This window comes from Meleagris gallopavo, chromosome 22, assembly GCF_905368555.1.
Source record: "Meleagris gallopavo chromosome 22, MGAL_WU_HG_1.1, whole genome shotgun sequence".
Classification (NCBI taxonomy): domain Eukaryota; kingdom Metazoa; phylum Chordata; class Aves; order Galliformes; family Phasianidae; genus Meleagris; species Meleagris gallopavo.
Window position 1 is genome coordinate 9,420,937 of NC_139425.1, and position 21,056 is coordinate 9,441,992.

General features: G+C 48.3%; 1 protein-coding gene across 1 annotated transcript; it reads left to right on the plus strand.

Annotated features, from left to right (window-relative positions):
* Positions 1–11,446: 11,446 nt before the first annotated feature.
* On the plus strand, positions 11,447–13,083 carry NPBWR2 (neuropeptides B and W receptor 2). The gene has a single exon (XM_085241668.1). The coding sequence runs from the start codon at positions 11,520–11,522 to the stop codon at positions 12,516–12,518; it is 999 nt and encodes a 332-aa protein (XP_085097794.1). The 5' UTR covers positions 11,447–11,519; the 3' UTR covers positions 12,519–13,083.
* Positions 13,084–21,056: the final 7,973 nt, after the last annotated feature.

Genomic DNA, 21,056 nt, shown 5'->3' on the forward strand with positions numbered 1-21,056 from the left:
CTGTGTTTATTTGAGCATGGCACTCCATATACCTGCAGGGACAGAAGGTAACTGGAAGCCGGATACAGACGGGTACAAAGCAGGAAATTAATTGTGAGTAATGAATACTTACTAGGTTATTATTTGCTGCTGTCATTATTTCCACTGAGTTCAACATTGACCATGAGAAAATGCATTGAGGCTCCTGATACAATAGCCAGGAATCTTTTCTTTTTTTGGATACAACACGGGTACCTCTGAAGCTTGGAAGGAAGAAGTTCCTAATCTGAAGGAGCTGGGACTTGCCACAGTAAATGGAAGAGAATCCAGTTAATTCTGACACATTGGCTAGGTGCAAATCCCTTGGGCAGCATTTCAGCCTGGGCTTTGCCTCTGAGATGGCAGAAGGGATTTTGGCAGGTTTACATCAGCTGCTTTGGTTGTCACCTCTCAGCACACCACCAGCAACAGCATGCAGAATAAAATACTTTGCATGGGTTGTCTGAGTTGTAGTTGGAGCCAAGCAGTTTTCAATGCACCAGGCTGCTCAAACCATCTCCACAAAACAAGAGAAGCCTCAGGAGAGCTTTAGGTCTCCTCATCCACAATAAACATGCATTGCAAAGCTTTGCTCTTGGATTATGCATGACTTCTATCAGCAGGTCCAGAACTTTCATATCGTTCTTGGGTAAGTTGCAGAGATTATATTTCAGAGCAAGTTGAGATCAGCACAGCTCCTGTAACACACAGCAAGAATCATCAGATCCGGTTGTTTTGGCCATGCAAACTGATGCTTCTTCACCCCTTGTGCAAAGGTGATAATTAGTATGTCACCAGTGTGCCCCGTGCTCCCCAGAGAGCTGTCCCTTCTGCCTGGCCCTGGCAGGGCCTCAGTCCTCGCTTCTCAGCAGTTACTGACAGTGCCATGCAGTACTCCATCCCTGCTTTCCTCTGCCTTTTTCTCCCCAGCTGCCATCAGACAGTGTGTGGGCACTGCCTGACAAGCCGACAGCAGCAGCATTAAAGTGTCACCTTGTTGACGCCGAGATGCATGTCACAATGTCACATTGAGTCCCACACAGCCCCGTGAGGCTGCGACAAAACCCAGAGGCAGGGACACAAGTTGGACCTGGACCCAGCATGGGGCAGCAGCTGTGCTCCCTGCCCCACAGCCACCTCCCATCCCACCATGTCCCCAGGAGATGCTCCTGGGCAGTGACTTGCACTTCCAAGAAATACCATTTTCCAGCAGCAGAATGAAAAGTGGTTTGGAGAACTGCAGGAAGAGTTGAAGCCAATGAATAGATGAAGATAGGTACTATTCATGCTGCAAAGGTTTCTGTCAAAACCCCTCTAATGGTTTCAAGGCAACATTTTATCCCACACAGCTGGCAGAAGCCCTGTGCTGTAATTCAGTTATTGACAGCAAAGGAAGATCACCTGGAGCTTGTTTGGTACACCACATTTAATATATATTCTTTTCAAATCCTGAAAATGTAATTGCATCTATTCATTGGAAAAAAAAAAAAACAACAACAAAAAAAAAACAAAAACAAAAACAAAAAACCCTACTGCTCTGAGTGGTTTGAAGCAGTTTCTTCCTATACCCACTTCAGTCTTCAAGATAAATATTTTCTCAGAAGACCTCTTCAAAAATCTAAAGTTATTTTGAACATAAATAACTTCATTATTTTGTTCCAAATAATAAGAGAAGTCAGCTTGACTCGGTCAGCTTTACAGAAAGTTTTTCTTCCTGCTACTTCAGAGAGGAGCAGTGTGCTTTCTAGTAGGAAAATGGAGAGGGGAAGAGGTTTCCTTCCCCTGAACTGCACAACACCAAGAGGCAGCAAAGATCTTCCAGTGTGCAAAGGGAAAACCTCTGAAGACACCGCAGGCGAAGACGCAGTGGGAGAATCAGGAGGTCTGCAGGCAGGCTGGGGAAACAGCACCCAAATCCAACAAAAGCAATGAACTACAGACTACCTCCCCTCAAAAAGAGAAACACATCAATGTGACCCAAGTAGATTCATAACAGCAGACAGTCCGAGGCTGGGGCACTCCTCCATTGAGCTGCTGGATGGATGGCACATCTCCATCCATCTCCTCTCCGTGTCTGCACTTGCTGATGGGCACAAGTTTCCTCCTCATTTCCAGCCTAATTGCCCAGCCATTGCCATTCATTCTTCTGCAAACATTGGTTTTTGTATTTAATCGCTCTTCCTCTCCCTGGTATGCAAAGAGCCTTGTGTGGCTGTAAATTATGCCATTTCTCCATAATGTTACCCTCCAAGATTATTGCACGGATTTGGTTCTGGCTCAGCGATTGCAGCCTTGACACCATGAATTCAATAGCAGTTTTTTCTATCAATTTCCAGAGGCTGAGCCCGTAGAGAAGAAATTACATCAACAATCAAACAGAGGCCCTAGGAAAGCTGATAAAATGCCTCATGCCTGTGTTTGCTGCAGGGAAGGATCAGCTTCCCCGTTTAGCACTGCTTATTAAGTCATTACAAACAATTAAAGCAGCAGAGGGGAGGAAGACGGAGCTGCTGTCGTCTCCTGCTTCCAGCCTGCCTCTGCCCCAGGCATGAATTTCATGAGACACAAATCTCCCAGCGGGAACCTCTCAGCTATTGATTTCCTGCTCGTGAAATCCAGCAGGAAGATGTCCCGGCTTTCCTACCAAGAAAGGGAGATGAAAGGGGAGATGTGCCTCGCACAGCTGCAGTGAGAAATCTGCCCAGCCATAGGCCATGAACAACTCATGGCACTCATGGGACCCAATGGGACAGGTGCTCATCCAAGCACTGTCTTTGTGCTGTATTTCCCCAGCACAGGTTATTTCTGTGCAAGGGTTGGTTCAGGTTGAATATTAGGAAACATTTCTTCTCTGAAAGAGAATGTTGTAGTGGCACAGCTGGGAGATGGGGAGGGTCACCACACCTGGAGGGGTTCAAAAAACGTGGAGATGTAGCATTGAGGGATATGGGATGGGGGGAAAAAAGGGAAAGAAAAGAAAAATAAAGAAGAAAAACAAACAAACAAAAGAAACAAATGTCAGCGGCCTCCAATTGTGCTGAGCCCAGCTGTTGACAAATGCCAGGTGCCGTGCACTGCAAAGCCCATAGATCTGCTGGGTAGTGGGCACTGCCAGCATCTGATTGCAGAGCAAGTAGCTCATCGTATCCTCCTGGTAAATTAGGATGTGCTGGAGGACAGACGTGTAATTGATTGCTAAGTAACCTGCAGAGACATGAAACTGCTCGGCAGTTATCTAGTACTCACTAAGCAACACAAAAAGGTTATTGATGCACTTGGGGAGTGTTTCTGTACAGCATGTGCTCCTGTAACTCCTGACATCGGAGGCAGAGAAACACATCACTTAGCATTTACGAGAAGAAAGCAATTCTTATAACAAGAAATCAGCTTCCTGGCAAGGAGCCTCAGTGAGCGTTTGCAGCAGCCGGTGGAAATGGGCCCTCTACAAGGGAGTCATTTTCGGCCGCCTTCAAGTGAAATTGAGAAGCAGGAGGAGGCAGATCTCAGAGCCCACGTGTGCTCTCTGTCAATAAAATAACACTGGCATTACTGAGGATCTCTGGGATTACATGGAATGGTCAATCCAGTCCTAATGCAGCCCTCCAGCCTAGAATAGCTCCTGCTCGGGTAGCTCTGGTCTGAAATGGCAGACCTGGCAGGAGGCAGGGCCCAAGGATCTCCGTGCTCTCAGATTGTTCTCTATGGAAACAATTTTTGTTTTATAACCTTTGTATTTGTTTGTGTGCTGTTTTGTTTTCTGCTTAGAATCATAGAATCATGAAGGTTGGAAAAGACCTCCAAGATCCCCAAGTCCAACCCCAGCCCACCCGATCATGCCCTCTGCCCACGTCCCTCCATACCACATCTCCACAGCTCTGGAATACCTCCAGGGATGGTGACCCCAACCCCTCCCTGGGCAGCTGTGCCATTCCATCACTGCTCTTTCAGAGAAGAAATTGTTCCTAATATCCAACCTGAGCTTCCCCTGGCACAGCTTGAGGCTATTACCTCCCAATTGCTTCTCCTTCACAAGAATTAGAAACACTTTCCCTATGATGACTGTTCACATAAAATCACATCAGTAGGATTTCTGATGGGGAACTGCTGTTTCCATGCATGAAACTTTATTTCCCCAGGGAATTTCATTCTGGAGGATTTGCTGTGCTGTCTGGGGTTTGGGATCCACAGATTTCAAGGGAGAAGAGTCATGCCCTCCTGACTGACATTCACTGCTCTTTTTCTTTCTACCACGCTAAACCCATCCTCACCCTTACTTGGAGCCAAATACCTCTGTTCCATCCATGCCAACAGGGTGCAGATGAGATGGCTTCACCAACTGGAAACCTTCATTTGCAGCAATGCCTCATTACTTCTTTTTTGCTCTGCATTTCACAACACACCATTTCCTACTGAAGTTCACCCTCTGTTACACAACTTCCATTTGCTCCAACCTGTTGAAACTTTCAACAAGGAGCACGCTCTCACAAACTGAATTTTCATTAGCAGTACTTGCCTACATGGGTTACAATGACTTATTTAAATAGATTAGCCTAGCATGAGCTGCAAAAATGAGCTGTGATAAGTGATTGTAGTCCATAGAATCAAGCTGGGCTACACTCAAACCCAGCCTTTTGTTTTTCCTCTTTCTCTTTCCCCCCCTCAGAATAATTGACAATACCTCAAACCTCATAATTCACTTTCTTGGTTGGTCTGAAGAGCATTTGCAGAAAGGTGCAGCTCTGTGCAACCACCCTGGAATACATCATGCTCGAAGACAGATCTCATGCTATTTTTTTTTTTTTTCTATTTAATCTAAACAATGAACACTGTACAAAGTATTAAAACATTTTTTTCTAAAACATGATATTAACATGGAAATGAGTCATTTCACTGTCACAACACAGGCAGGGAGGAGGAACTGGAGCGAACAAAGCAGCAAATTCATTCGGCAGCAATTTGCACTCCATAAGCCTCCGATGATTGAGCTTTTAGGCCAGATGAGCTCTGCTACTTAAGCAGACAAAGTGACACATTTAGCTGTTGCTTAGAGATATTGGAATATACTGCACACAGCCAAACATCCCCAAAGGGCTCTGTGCTGCTCTTCTGTGGATGCATTAACACTGCTGCAATGCTGCGTGCAGTCACGAGGCAGTTTTCAAAGTGAATGCAGCAACGTCAGATACAAACTTTTCAGAAAGCGATGCTTCTGTTATAAAAAACTCAAGAAGTAAATTCCTATCACCTGAAAGCAGCACAGGGCACCAAGGCCGTTAGGAGTCAATTGCCAGCTTAATAGCAATTGACAGAGTAGAACTTCTGCACAGCATTTGTGTCCTGCACACCCCATTTTGGGTGAGGGGTCAGGAGAGCAGCAGATCTCTGCCTGCTGACTTACACCCACTGCTTTTTCACCTATCAGACCAGATAACCTCCTCTTAATTACCCTTTACACTAATCCTTTTGGAGTATTCCCCCTTATAACTCTGCTGGAGAGTCTCCCATTAGCTCTGTCATGCATATGTGCCTTAGTAACCAGCAGGAAAACATACCCCAGCTCAGTGCTTGTGGACAAGTTCGACTGTCAACAGCATCCCAAGACGACTACAAATGCAAGGAACTAACTGCAACACAGCATGTCTGTTTTTGTTGTTGTTGTTGTTGTTTTTTTTTTTTTCTCTCATGGGCATGGGACCTGAAGTTGGATTACACTGAAACCATGATTCAGCATGCAGATGAAAGAAACCTGAGACAGAGAACAGCAAAATCTCGAAGCCCAGAAAACAGCTCACTCACAGGTGATGCTCCCTGCTCTTTCTGAGGGCTGCAGCCACCAGCAGTGCCACTACTCAGTGACATCAGAGTCTCAGTGCTGCACTGAAGCCAGCAGGGCTCTGGCATCCCAGGTCAAGCACTGCCTTCTCTCAACTCCCAAAAGGCTTGGAGAACAACAGAAGATGCATTTTTCCCACTGGGAAGTCTTTACCACACACTCATGGCAAAAGCATCATGACAAGGGGAGCCCTGGCTGCTCCCCAACACCCCTGCACCCCCAGACCCCACAAAGATGAGTTGCATGGAGAAGAGTGGGTGCCCTCCCCACCCCCCCCCCCCCACTTTCTCAAAGCCTTCCTCCCCACAGTGGGCTCTGTTCTGAGCAGACTCATGGCAGAAACTCCAAGTACAACTTCCAGCCCAAAGAGAAAAGCAGGGGAAAACGTCGGAGAATAGAAGCATCCTGAGATGAAGAATATTTTGATTTTGATTTTGTTCTCCCTGGAAAAAGGCTGAAACCAGAAGAAGAGCTGAAAATTGAGCTGTTTAAAGCAGCTCTCTAGCATTCTATCCTTACTCTTTAAATCTTCGTATAAACTGCAGCAAGACCAGCCACAGGTCCTTGTTCGCAAGGCTCGGGCACGCCGCCGAGCTCCGTTAATTGATCGGACGGCGCCGCAGCGCCAGCAGCGCTCCTGGCAGGGAGCGGAGCTGTCCGCGGTGCTGCCCGCGCCCGCCGGCTTTATTCCCATCAGAGCCGCTCCGAGGAATAAATCACACAGCATTTATCTCAATTGCTCCCCTGCAGAGACAGCAACGGGGCAGTTATCGATACATCCCTCACCTGACAAGAGCAGGCCACTTAAAGGACTCATTACTATTTTTATTTTTTTTTTCCTTTAAGCACCTGCTTTTTAACTTCGCTTCCCCTCAGCTTGCAGCAGGCTGGATGCGCTGGAGACTGCTGAATCCATCACAATTGCTATTGCCGTTCACAGACACATTTTTTATAAACAGTTCACCCATTTCCCAACGGAAAGCTCTGCTCCATCCCCTACCCAGTAAAACCAGCACCCTTCTCCTGACTCCTGAAGCTGCTATCCTTCTCCTAAGCCAGCCTGGAAAGATTGGGAAGCTGTTGCAGATACCTGGCTTATGACAAAGAGCAGGACAGGAGTGACAATAAGCTCAGGTTTCCCCTTTCCAGCTCATCCCAACACCCACCAGCTCAAGGAGCAGGAGATTACTGGGGAAATGGCCAAGACCCGTGAGCACTCACCCAGACAGGGATCTATACAGCTCAAAAGCAGCTCCAAGGCAGGGGCTACAACATAGCTAATGTTGCCCCACAGTAAATAACATGGCACTGCCTTTTCTTGCCAGAAACCAACACACCACTTAGACATCGCTTGACACAACCAGTGCTGAATGTTAACCCACAGTGCTGCACCACCTTTTGAAAAATACGAACAACTCATTCAAATAAATCACCCTAATAACCAGTGACCGCAAGGCAGTCAGCAGAGAACATTTTGTTTTGGTGAGCAAAGTATTGATTGCACATCCATGTCCTTGAGATGAACTTGGCTCTTTGAAAGCAGCAGAAGCCCAATGAAACAGGATCCTCTCCCTGCTAATCCCTTTGAAGGATGAAGCAGAGCTGTTTTACCAAGCTGGACTCAGCCACAACACTTCTCTAGTGGCCTCAGAGACTCCCAGGACATGTTGAGCATACAACAAAAGTTCCACCTCATCATTCCCCCGGGTTTCCTTGCTGAGGGGCTTCAGGAGGCTTGGACAACATCACTCACACTGCCATCAATAGTGGAGCAATCTCACAGATGATTTGCTGTGTTTTCCAAAAGCAAAGAAGGCTTCAGCCCTGTCTGTGCCCAGAGCTGTGGGTGCTGCTGCAGCCAAACATCACCATTTTCCACAGCCCCAAAGTAATGGATGGCCTATGCCTGTGGTCAGCAGTGTATTAGTTTTATGGAAGCAATAAAGCAGCATCAATTTTGCAATACAGGTTATTTCCCCCTCCCTAAAATACTGATTGCCTTTGCACAGCTGACTCAAGCTTTATGAAGCGAACATGAGTTTCAAGAGGCAAAGCCCATCTCCACCACACATATTTGCCAGGGATAGAAACTTTGTCCCTCTTGCACCGTGCTGGTGATGGGGCTGTCTGTACAAGGATGGATCCAAATGGCTCAGAGGGAAGATGCCACTTGTGGCTTTAACAGTGAGTTAAGCAGGGCTTGATTCTCAGGGTTTCATACCACTGCATGTTTGCGATCGTCCTCCATAAGTCAGTGAATTTTACTGCAAATCTGTTTAAGAACAGACTCGGAGAAAGCATGGTCAGCGCATCTGTTTTGGGGATATAAAAGAAACAAAAGCCCCCTCCTCATGCTAGACAACAAGATGAGATTCTTAGTCCCCTCTCATCTCCGACAAAGCTTTAATCAAACACATCCCAACCAAAGCACGCAGGATGCTGTGCTCACTGCGGGTCCTGAGAACAAATGCCATGCATGCAGCCCCTGCACCCTTCCCCTGGGAGTGCACCCCACAGACAGCAGCACCCAGGCACACAGCCAAAGCAACATGAAAGCCAATCCCAGGGGAACAGTTGGGGGAGTGAAAGGAAGGACATCAGGTGTTCCTTGTGCTGGAAAATAGAAAATCTTCCCATTGAAGCCTTCAATGCAAACACTTTTACAACTTTTGAGCTGGGAATAGATCACGATCATAATGCTTCCACCTTTCAACAGCAGTAGGCAATAATACCCCTTGTCCTCACAGCTCTCTGCATCACCTTACAGCAAAATTTGAAATAAAGGAGGAAAGTCCTTCAGCCTTTCCCCTCCGGGATGCACTGTGTGTGAGGGACACCCTCACCACCCACTCTGAAAGTAGCAGCTCTAAAGACAGCAGCCAGGTAACACACACACGAGATGTGCGGTACAGATTTTGCTTTGAAAGGTTGGTTCAGCCTGCCAGCCTCTTTTCTGGGAATTAGTGTGGAAACAAACAAGTCCCACCCAGTAAGAAGAACCACTGATGTTGCCAGAACTGTGTCAGCTCCTTTGCTTCCTTCTATCTCCCAGCAGTAATGGGGCTCCCTCTTGTCTCCATCCAGAGAGAGAATGTTTCACAAAGCGTTGGAAATAAAACCTGCCTTAACACCAGTGAGACCCAGAAGATGCTGTCTGATAGGCACACATTGCATCACAATGGCAAGGTGCAGGGACTGGGACCAGGCTCATGAAAAGCTCTCCTCCTCCAGTGGATGCCAAAATCCACCCCAGGATCCCTCCAAGCAGCCTCACAGCCAGCAGGTAACATTCCCATGGTGACAGTCTCACCTGCAGATCAGTTACAGCTGCAGTAGTGCTATGTATCTCACCCAGACCTGCTCACACGTGTCGAGTTCAGATCTGGGCAAGTTTCTGACAGCTTCATGTTCCCCCCCACACAATCATACTTTTCCCCTCAGATAATCTCTCTCTGTGAACAGTAGATCTAGCATTTTATTCTCCCCGTTTTTTTTTTTTTTCTTTTACTGTTCAATGTATTCTTGACAAAGAGAACAGTGATTCCTAAACCAATGCCTTCCCACTGCAGCCCTATAAAACGCAGCTTCCCCTACAACTCACAAACAGTTCCAATTTTCCCCCCAAAACCAGGAGAGCAGCTCTGAAGGAATCTTATTTTCTGATGAAATAACATTCTTATAATTCCTATGGATATTCCTCGGGCAATCTTCACTTTGTTTCATTTTACTGAGGTCTAGCAACTGACCAGATTTTGGTAGGGATACAGAAAATACCAACAAGAGTTGTGCTCCAGGCCCGGAAAAAAAGGAGCATCTGCTGAAAAGTCAGTTCTATCCATGGCCCTCAAGAAGACACTTCAAAGTGTTTGATTCCCAGCCCATTACCAGTGCACAGGAATCTTGCAAGAAAAGGCCAAACATCCCCAGAAAAGGAGCAAAATCAAACACAGCTCTTAACAGCATGGCTCATTCCAATACGCTGACCCACTTGGTGCTGCACACTGGCAGCAGAGTGCTGATGGATGGATGCCTCTCCTCTGCTATTAAATCAAAGGTCAGGCAGCCTCCAGCTGGGTGCTGCATTTAAAAGACTAAAGAAGAAAGAGGATGACCTTTGGCTTCCTTCCTACATTCACATGAAAATAAAAGTGATCATATGCTGTTGCTGACTTCGTTATTCAACCTGGGGTTTGTTTCTTTACAGCACTTCTGCAGCTCCTCAAGCACATCCCAAGATTAAGCTGTGTTTCCAAAAGCTGGACCAGGAGCTCAGCTGGAAGCAGCAGCGCTCTTGCAAGGTATGGCTGTTTATTTTTTCATTACCAGCTCCGTAATGTTGAGTTCCCTCCTCCCACTCCCACTCCCTTCCCCTCTCACACATCTGTGCATCTTTCCTTGTTAAAAACAGCCAGTGCTCCCTATTGGGATATTCCAGCTCCCCCCCTCTGCCGCTTCACACATCCCCTGCTCAAACAGCCACAGCCTGACAGCCCTGGGTGCTGCCTGTGCACCTCATTCCTGAAGAGAGCAGCCCTGCTGCACCAGCTGCTCACCAGCATCTGCCTCATTTCCTATTTAAATAGCCCAGCACACACAGAACTTTTCTTCCCCCCGATGGGAAGGAGTGCTAATTGCTCAGCCGTGCCATGCACACACGGCCACCATGTTGCTATGATCTCAAAGATGGGTAACGTCAGCATCCCGGGGACCCTCCTCCAGCTGGGATCGGCGAGCCAAGGCTGAGCTACACGGAGCAGCGGTGCCGGAGGAGCAGCAGAGCTGCACACCAGGTAAGGGACACCGCAGCCCTCTGTCCCCATGCTGTTCCTGCTCACCGTATGGCTGAGCGACAAACTGCAAGCAGAGCAAGGCAATTCTCGGCACAGCCCGGGGACCAGCTGCCAAATCTTTGATCTGCACAGGGGGTCGGGGTTTTTTGTTCCCTTCCTTGCAGAGGAATTTCTGGGAGCGTGGGTCAGGCGGTAGCAGCCAGAAAGCTGTAAGCAGATAGGGAGATTCTTTCCTTGACTTTAAAGTGGATCTGCTTTCATGGTGCTCCCCCCTTTTTTTTTGGCTGGCTAATCCTCAACTTGGGATTCGTCGGTTTGTCTGTCTGTGCCAACTTTTGCATGCTGCCACAAGTGGATGCTCTTCGTAGTGAGTGAGATCATAACCCACCTCGGTTAAGAAATAAACTTACTTTAAATGTGAGTTAAGCCTCTTTAACTTAGTTTTGGAAATACTCCTTTAACTTTCTTTTTCCCCCTTCTTTCTTCTGCTAGGGCACCCTGAGAGGAGAATAGCTGTGTCATAAATGTTATCGTCCATGCAATCTCAGCTGCTGAAATGAGCTTGAAGTCCCCAGTCTAAAGAGAGGCACTAATTAAACACAGCAATGCTCCTGCTCTGATATGGAAAAGCAAGCACTGTGCAAGTGAAACAGCCATCCCTCACATCCTCCAGGAGAGGAGGAAAGCCGCCCAGGCACAAAGCTTCCCCTGCCCTCCTTGTTGCTGCCAGCCCTGAGGACTGCAAACAGCTGAACTGCACCTCTCCAGCAGAGAAAAGGATGCTCTGAGAGCTGTTCCACTTGCACAGGAGGATACAATTCTCATTTGCTTTCTTCATGAAGCCTTGGACGCCAGAGGGCAGCCTGTGACCAGCAGGCATGGGGAACAGCTCTCTGTGGGACAGTTTGAACGGCACCTGCAGCAATGCAGCCAACAGCTCCTACCTGGACAGCGATATGATGTTCAACTTCACCTTCCAAGAGCAATCAGCTGATTTCTATGTTGTCCTCCCTGTGATTTACTCTGTAATCTGTGCTGTTGGGCTCACAGGCAACACTGCCGTCATCTACGTGATCCTCAAGGCTCCCAAGATGAAAACTGTGACAAACATGTTCATTCTGAACCTTGCTATAGCCGATGACTTGTTCACACTTGTCTTGCCCATTAATATCGCTGAACACCTCCTCCACTATTGGCCCTTTGGAGAAGTCCTCTGCAAGGTCATCTTGTCCATAGACCACTACAACATCTTCTCCAGCATTTATTTCTTAACAGTGATGAGCATAGACAGGTACCTGGTAGTGCTGGCTACAGTCAGGTCCAAGAGGATGCCGCACCGTACGTACCGAGCAGCCAGGATCGTCAGCTTGTGCATCTGGATCCTAGTCACCATCATAGTTCTCCCTTTCATCATCTTTGCCAATGTATACATAGATGACCTGAAGATCAAGAGTTGCGGTCTAAATTTCCCCAAGCCTGAAAGGTTTTGGTTCAAGGCCAGCAGGATCTATACCCTCATCCTTGGCTTTGCCATTCCAGTGTCTACTATCTGCATCCTCTACACTATGATGCTCTACAAGCTGAGGAACATGCACTTGAACTCTAACGCCAGAGCTCTGGACAAAGCCAAAAAGAAAGTCACCATCATGGTCTTCATCGTCCTGGCTGTGTGTCTCTTCTGCTGGACCCCCTTCCACCTGGCCACCATCGTGGCTTTGACCACTGACTTGCCCCAGACCTCCATGGTCATTGGTATCTCCTACTTCATCACCAGCCTAAGCTATGCCAATTCATGCTTGAATCCTTTCTTGTATGCTTTCCTGGATGACAGCTTTCGGAAAAGCTTCCGGAAGATGCTGGAATGCAGAACTTCTTGAACAGTGGATGGGAGGTTTGCAGCTCCCTTCCCTCCCATAGCTTTGCATGGGAAACTTTGCAGACTTCAGAGGGTGGCTAACGAATGCATAAGCCTTCTCTTTAGTTTGTATGTAATGTATGTTTACCATCATCATTCACAGTTTGTCCAGCGTTTTTCATCTCTGCATCCTCAAACTTCTCAAAGCTGTATTTCTACGTTCTCACTTTTAATCACACTCCAAATCAGTAAGGACAGAAAACTTCTTTTGCAAAGGTTTGCTTCTGCTACACAGCGGTCCTCTATTGCCATCTGCTGTACAGCATAGTGAAGCTGTAGACCAACTTTCAGGCTGAGGGAGCAGCAGGGCTAGCATCCACCTTGTGACATATCAACAACACAGAGGATGCAAGATGAGTATTTGGAAAGAGAAAATAACCATTTTCATGTGTGCACACGTGTTACAGCTTTGCTTTTGTTTGAGGGATGTCAGCTCCACTCTGACCCCAGTTTCCTTCTTTCTTGAACTGTTACCAGTTGTTACGTTTAAACCAAAAGAAAAACCCGTGTCTTAAAAGTGCTGTTCAATAACACACCTTAAAAATATTGTGGTAACTGTGGGAATTTGTGTTAGAAATTATTTTTAACTAACGATTCCTGTTCAATGTCAGATATATATTTATTTAAGTGATTGACAAAATAAACTTCATGGGGAAAAATAAAGAAAGGAGAGCCTGGTCCTTCTTTCACTGCAGAAACCTTGTGCTATTTGTCCCTGTCATTGCTACACATATTGTGCTTTCTCTACTGTAAAAGACAACGTCATCAGTTGGTAATAAGTGAGGCGTTTTGGAAGTCACAAGGCTAGCAGCAGATAGATGCGGGTCCACCTTCAACAGATAAATAATAAAGCAAAGAGCTTCACAGAACCAGGGCTCGTAGTGAAGCATCTGGAGACCAAAAGCTGTATACTGAGAGCCACGAGAAATACGTGAACATGTTGCAACCCCATCCTCTACACCTCCCTGTGGGGCTGTGGGATGGGCGCACACCTTCCAGCTTTGACAGCTATGGAGGAACCTCACCTCCACTGCTCAGCTGCACAGCAGAGCAGGGCTCAGTGCCACAAGCAGTATGAGTGCAGTGCTCCCAGAAGTCCCACCTTTGTGGGAAGGAAGGGATGAAGGGGTCAAAACTAGATGAACATTATGGTCCTTTTCAACCCAAGGCCATTCTATGATTCTATGACCCCACTTAAGGGTCCCTCTCTGCCCTCCCTAAACTTAAAATCTCAGCTTGGTGGTTGTATCTGCCCACACCTTGTCAGGAAAACACAGAACAAACCAAACAGAACCTAAAACAAGCCATAGCACACACACACCAGAGCCTACCCAGGAGGTGATTTACCTGGAGCATGGGTCTGATGTCTGTCCACAAAATGGAGCAGCAACATAAGCTCAAGAACCATCCAAGAGGCAATTGTAGAAGCAGAGCCTTCCTTCAGCAGCATTACAGGCTCCTGGAGAAGCAGGTAGGGGTCCCAGGTGAGGCCATGTGGGGCAAATCAGGCCCATCTGTTCCCTGACACCAAAATCAGAAGACTTCAATACAGCATGAAGGCTATTTCTTTCTTCTTCTTCTTCTTCTTTTTTTTTTTTTTCCCCTTTCAGTTCGGAAAACTGAAAGGGATTTCTTATACAAGGTCATTTGTGATGCATTCTCTTCCCAGCCTTAGACCTGATGACTTACTGCCCACAAAATTCAGGAGCCAAGATTCATGGCTCAAATCTATTTCTTGTTAGCTGCACCTTGTGCCTTTGCCCCCAACTTTACCAGAAAACATAAAGGTTTGTTCAAATCAGAAATGACAACGTGTGGTTGTCGTTGGGGGGGTGGGTAACGGGGTGCTGTTTGCTCAGCAAGCCTCAGTCACAAGAGAGGAACTGGGAGGCAATCAGCTCTATCTGGAAGGTGCTGCTGGCTCCCAGGAAGCACTGCATGACTCGAGGAGGGGCGAGATGTGAGACTAATGGCTGATTTAGGAAGGCATGCTGGGGGCCGCGGTCCTGACCCACCTTCCCAGGGTAGGAAGGGGGTGCAGAGTATTGCCGGAGCCCCGGAGCAGCCCAGAAGAGCTGAGGACGGAGGGTTGGCACAGACACCAACCGCTTCAGCACGGCTGCCATCTGCTGGCGACGGGCACCCGGGTGGGAAAACCTCACAAAGCGACGCACGCTGCACACAAATCGCCTCGCCGGGTCCGACTCCGACAGTTATTAGCGTTAATCTGCAGGAAAGGCGACGGAGCACCTGCGGAGTCTAAATCGCTTCAAAGCGAGAGAAGGCTCAGCTCCTCTTCGCTCTGTTGAGGGGCTGCAGGAGGGCAGGAGGGCAGGAGGGGGGCTGCCCGCTGCTCCGGCTGCTGCTGCCGCCCGGTGCTGCAGCGCTGAGCGGCACTCTCGGCTCGCAGGTTCCGCATCTCGCAGCGCAGGAGGGAGATGCTGAACGCTCGGAGTGAGCGCGCAGAGCCCGGCTGCTGGCAGCTCGCCCGCTCTCGGCACAAATTTCACTCCTAAAGTAAAAACTTGAACGCCTGCTTGAGTCTCTGGTTGGTTTTATTGCAGACCGGACCAGCTGCATCTTGAAGGCTGGAAGCAGGGAAATAAATACCCTTAACAAGTCACCTAAAGAACCCTCTGCTAGCGTTCTTCCTACCCAAGCATCCCTTCCAACGTTCCCCAGGGTTGCCTGGGGTTTCATCCCTCCCTCATCTCCCCCTTCTCCCCCAAGTGACCATGCATTGAGTGGGGAAGGCAGCCCAACTCTGCAACCAAAGCAGATGAACTTCCTTCTGGGATGCCTTGATAAATGCAAAGATGCTGGGAAACCCCATAGCTCCCTGCCTACGCAGAGCTGGGGGCTTTTGGCTTGCTCCTACCTGTCCCCTATCTGGGAACAACATCAGCTTTCCTTCATGGCACTGAGTGATGTGGTTTAGTGGGCATGGATGGTGATCTGTTGATGGTTGGACTTGATCTTAGTAGTCTTTTCCAACCTTAATGAGTCTGATTCTCCCAGTTGCTCCCTTCATCATCCTTGGGAGAGGGAGAAGGGACTATTTCCCACCTTCAAAACAGGAATTAGGCTCATGCAGGGCTCAAGTTCCCACCACAGGCATTAAATGCAGGCAGCTGAGAGAAAGGGAAGGGATCAGAAATTGCTATTGCTTTTTAAGTCTTTGTGCTGCAGCAAGAAATTGTGTTTGTTTCGGTCAATTGTCCTTGGTTGAGTTGTGCTGCAGCTTGTTCCCACACGGAGCTGTAATCCCCCGGTATTGGCACAGCCTCCTGCTGCTGGACACGACTTTGAGTGAGAAATGACATAATGCTCCAGTGAGGAATGGAGGCTCCGCTTTCAGAAGGACATTTAGATGAGGGAAAAAAAATAATCAAAGCAAAGAAATGAAAAGCAGATGGGAGAAAACTTGGAATAGAGAAGATATGAAACAGAAGTGCTTCTAGGTGACATTATTTAAGCCATCTCAGGAAGATAATTAGTCCCTTTTCTGTATGACCTGACTTATTCTCAGCCCTTGCCTTGTCCCCTATAGATTGTGGGAGCCCCTGGGTGTCATCTGGGATGGTGATGAGTGGGGTTGCTATGCCACCAGCCACTGCGAGTGCAGGATCCTGTGAGCTGCCCTGCTCTGCACAAGCCCAGGGTGATGCCTGCAGGGCTCTGAGCACCTCAGAGCTCAGTGCTGGGGGTGAAGGGCACTGAAGTTTGTGGTTACTGGGCACGGTGGGGATGGGTTGATGTTTGCACTAAGTGATCCTTGTGGTCTTTTCCAGCCTTAACCACCCAGGCTGAGCTGTTACGTGGTGAGTCAGAAGGGCACCTGAGAACCAGTTTGGGCCATTGGGACCACAGCTACAGCAATGCTGCTCTCATGGAGTGGCAGGAGGCCAAGCATCCTCCGAAACACAGAGCTTCCCAAAGAAAGCCCCCCAAAAGCCACAGGTCGCACTGCCCTGTTTCCCCAGCTCTCTTGTGCTGGAAGGGAGTTGGTTTAAAGCAAATCACCAAGTACCGTGACAGTAAATATTTTCGTGTGCTTCTCACTGGCATTTGCTTTTCGTAAGTAGAGATGCAGAGAGAAAGATCAAAGCTGTCTGAATAGCTTTTAATTACAAGCCTCAATTGCTCTATTTTCTCTCAGAAAAGTATTACAATTATCTAACAAAGCTGATCAAGTGGAATTAGGCACTAGCCTGAAGCTTCAAGTACTGTTTAGTGGCTATTTTCCCTTTTAAAATAAAATAATATTTGATGTCTAGATAGAAAAACAGGCACTCCTGTAAGTGCCTGAAGGCAAAGCCAGGCCTCGCTGCATAGAGGCAAGTTGGGAAGCTGTTCACAAGCAGAACCGAGCTGCGCCCAGAGCTGAGCACGGCTCTGGGAATCCACCCCAGTGTCCCCCCAGCACTTCTGGGTGCTGCCATCACCTCCCACATGGGGGAAGGACATCCCAGGGAGGGCACTATGAGCTGCAATCCAGGAGCAGAACCAGGCAGCTGTCCTCACTGTCCGTTTTCTTGAGAGGAGATTTCTTTCTCTCTCTTTTCCCAGGACTTCAGAGCAATTCCCCCACGTTGCCTTGCCCTGCACAGCTCCATCACAGGAGAGCCCGGGAGTTTCTAAAGACCCCGGCATCCACTGGACACAACTCAATAAGAGAGATGAACAAGGAACGCAGAGAAATAAGGATTCCATTTCATAAACTCAGCCCTCAAATGAGATCAGAGGCTGGTAATTAATAAAGTCAGCTTTCAGCGCAATGAAGAACGTCCCGTGAGACTCAGCCTGCTGCTGCTGCACATCGATGCGAAGGACGCGGTGTAATTACATTTCTGTGAGCTCTGTGCTGGAGAAATGGAGCCGTGCTGGGCACGCTGCTCCCCAGGAACTGATGGCCACGTCCTGTGGCAGAGATGGTGTGGTTGGACAGCCCACATCCATCCCTAACACATAACCAGGAGACAAGAGGCAGTTTTCCAGCCAAACACTCTCAAGCCAAACCCCAGCGCTGATGCCAAAGCAAACTGAGGGGAGAGAACCCTGCTCAGATTTCCACCCCCAGCTCCCCACAGCCACAGGAATGCAGGCAGCAAGGGCAGAGCCAGGGCCAGAGGTTGGTTTCATGTTCTCCTTTTTTTGCATTCCATCCCTGGAGGCAAGCGATTATCTCCAGGAATTTTCTCTGCGGTTAAGCAAAGCAAGAGCATGCAATGCTGAAATGAGGGGAAGTCTGAACTATGTGAGCAAATGACCTGTGCACACAGAGAGGCTGCTATTAGCACCTAAAATTGGATAAACATTGTGTAGCCAAATCACAACACTGGATTTGTTTCACACGGGGAGGGGGGAAGTAAGCTGAAAAGCCATTAATCTTGATTACCTATTGACTGCATTGCTTGTGTGTTCATTCTTCATCACTGAGTGAATCAGTGCAGCATGGTATTTTCAGGGCACTCACTGCACATGGCAAACTAAAAACGCACAAAAATAAATGTTTACAGAGCGGATAGGGCTGGTGCCAACTTTGCCTGGTCCCCTCTCCGTTGCCAGGGGAAAGGTGAATGGATGCAACAAAAAAAAAAAGCAGGAATGTGCTCATTCTACCAATGGTTTCCTTGGGGAGGAAAATAAAAAATAAAAAATCAAGCTTCCTATTTGGTTTCCTGCATATTCATCCTTCACCATGTGGAAAACTTGCTGTTTGGCAGGGCGGTGCTGCTCTGGGCTCCTGAGCATCCTGCCTGGCTGCAGCCTGGAAGAGAAAGGGCGAAGCAGATACTGACATCTGCACAGGAGCTGCAGTCTCTGTGCTGGAGTGTGAGCATCTTCGCTGCAATTGTGGGCTGAGTGCAGAGGATTGCTCCCAGAAACAGGTGCTAACGTGGTCTGTGCAGGTAGGAATTCCCACCCAGCACCTACACGCTGCAGGAGGGTGCATGGAGTGGGGAGTAAAGCAGGAGCGAGGAGCAAGGATGTGTGTAATGCTGTGCTGCACGGAGCTACAGGTGATCCAACCTGCAGATTGCTCAGGAACATTCCAAGCAGCACCAGCGTGGAGCAGCAGTTTTGCTTCCAGCAGAAGCAAATACCCTGGGAGCTGAACAGGTGTTCTCCAGTGGGAAAGATGAACCCAGCCAGCTTTGGAGTATCTTTGTGCACTTCCTGCTCCAGGGAGCACGAAGGGAGCTCCTGGATTGCTGAAGCAGAAACCTTGCATACATGGGAGAGGCAGCAGCAGCTCACAGGGGAAGAAGGTAACAGGGTGTCCCAGGGTGCAGAGCCACATCACTCCTCTGCTGCAGACAGCTGGGATTGCACTGCATTAAGGGAGGGAGAGCAAAGGTAGTTTATATGGCTGATTAGCATCGTTGTTGCCAAGATACATCACCACGTTTCTCTATTTATTGGTCAGTTCATTCTGTCATGCAGTTTATCCAGGCTTCAGTCGACTGAAGGGAACAAAAGGAGTTGTGAAGCTCTTTCATCTAAAGCCCCCTCATCCCTGTCCCTTTGTACATCTTCTCAGTGCTCTGAAAAATCCTGGAATTCCTTCTTTCAGAACGAGTTACAGCCTTAACACATCTGTTATGATGTGTTTTGAGCAAGCCTAAAGGGGCAGGATGGCAGGAGCAGGCAGCCACCCCAAATGGGTGTGCATCAGCTCAGCAGGAGCATCACCTCCCACCCCAAAAATCCGATGCCAAACACAAACTGTCATCACTGTGCTCTGACTTCTTATATCTCAGTTCTTCACCCAGCACCACGAATTTGGGGCAGCGGTTGGTGCTGAAGCCTCAGGTCCTCCATTCCCTTCCTCTCCCTTATCCCAACCACGGGCGGTGGAACTCGGGGATGTGATTCACACCGTGAACACAACGAGCTCTGCAGTGCTGAGTGCCAGCATGCACCGCCGGTTCTGCAAAGTCACAGCAGCAAAGCTCTGCCCACGTATTCACATGGAAACACGGTGTGGCCAGGAATGCACAAGCTGGGCTACGTACCCCTCCAGATCTGTCTAAAGGAGGTTCTCCTTTTGCTGAGGGAATTCAGTTCGTACATCAGTACCCACCAAAATAGCTGAAAGGAAGCACAGGGAAATGAGTGGGAAAGCAAAGTGGAGTTTTTCTGCTTTGCTGTCAGGCTGCTCGTTCAGCAGGCAGAAAGGGCTGCTCCTGCAAATCCTTTTCACTGGGGAGGACGTAGCCATGCAGAGCACCCAGCCACTGCAAAGCAGAGCAGGGTAGGGACACACAGGCCAATGCACACCTGCTCCCCAGCAGCAGTACCTGAGGGATGCACAGAAGGAGCAGAGCACAGTTGCAGCTCCTGAAGGAGTTAACAAATCTGCCTCTGGGAAAGAAAAAAAAAAAAAAAAAAAAAAAAGCAGACATATTTACAGTCTAGCTCCTCACAAAGAAACACCTTGTAAAAATAGCCCTGGCGACTTGTCAGCATTAGATAATGTCTTTATTGGGGCTGGAGTTGCAGATGGTGGAAGGTTATTGTGGTTCCAAAGGGCAGTGGGCATCAGAAGGGTGATTTCAGCTGGAAACACGCCTGAACCAGAGGATCTCTGATCTGTGGCACAGGAGAAGATAACTCATCCCCTTTGTGGCATAAAACCTCACCATAGAGGAAAGCTGTGGGCAGAACAGCCTGGGCAGGGGGAGGTGAAGGGGGCACGGCCCCATTGAGCGAAGCATCCCTACAAAACAGAGCATCCTAAAAGCCAGGAGCATGGCAGGGCACAGCTCAGCTCGTCCCCTCCTGAGCCCCTCCAGCAGCCAGCTCCAGCCACCAGCAGCAGGGACAGCACTCAGAGTGTTAATGAATTCCACAGTACTGAATAAAGCAGCTTATTTTATAGCTTTGCCATAAGAACTCACCCCTGGGTACTTATAATTAACTGGACTAGAGGAGCAATAGAGATTTCTTTTTTTTTTTTTTTCCCTCGTCAAATTTTTTTTTTTTTTTCCTCCTGGAAAATAAAATAAAATAAAATCACCACTGCTAATAAAGAAACCTCTGCTGATATTCCCCTGTCTGGGTAGGAATATCGATCTCCATGCAGAGAGAAGATGCTTTCTTTATTGCACATCGCACAGGATGATCAATCTTTTCTGGCTATGGGAGATTGCTTAGGCTTTGTTTTCAGAGCAGTCTGGTAACTCACTGCTCTGCAGGACCATGCCCAGCCCTGCAGCCCTGCGGGATGGGACCCAGAAGCTGCAGGAGCTCACACTCCTCTCCATCACCCGTTTTCTCACTTCTTCTGCATGCAGCTGCCTCCAGACAAAGTCAGCACAACAGAAGTCCCAGTGACCTCAGGAAAATGGGACTGGATGCTTTGGTGGAGCTGCATGCACTCAGCAGGGGTTTCAGATGGAAACACAAGCCCACGTGCGAGCATCCCATCCAACAACTGCTGACCCACGCAGCTACGTCTTCCAGATTCCACATCATTCCAAGCATAGGGGTTTTA

Excerpts from the sequence above, each read along its gene's own strand:
- NPBWR2 (XM_085241668.1), top strand. The coding sequence starts at position 11,520 with ATGGGGAACAGCTCTCTGTGGGACAGTTTGAACGGCACCTGCAGCAAT.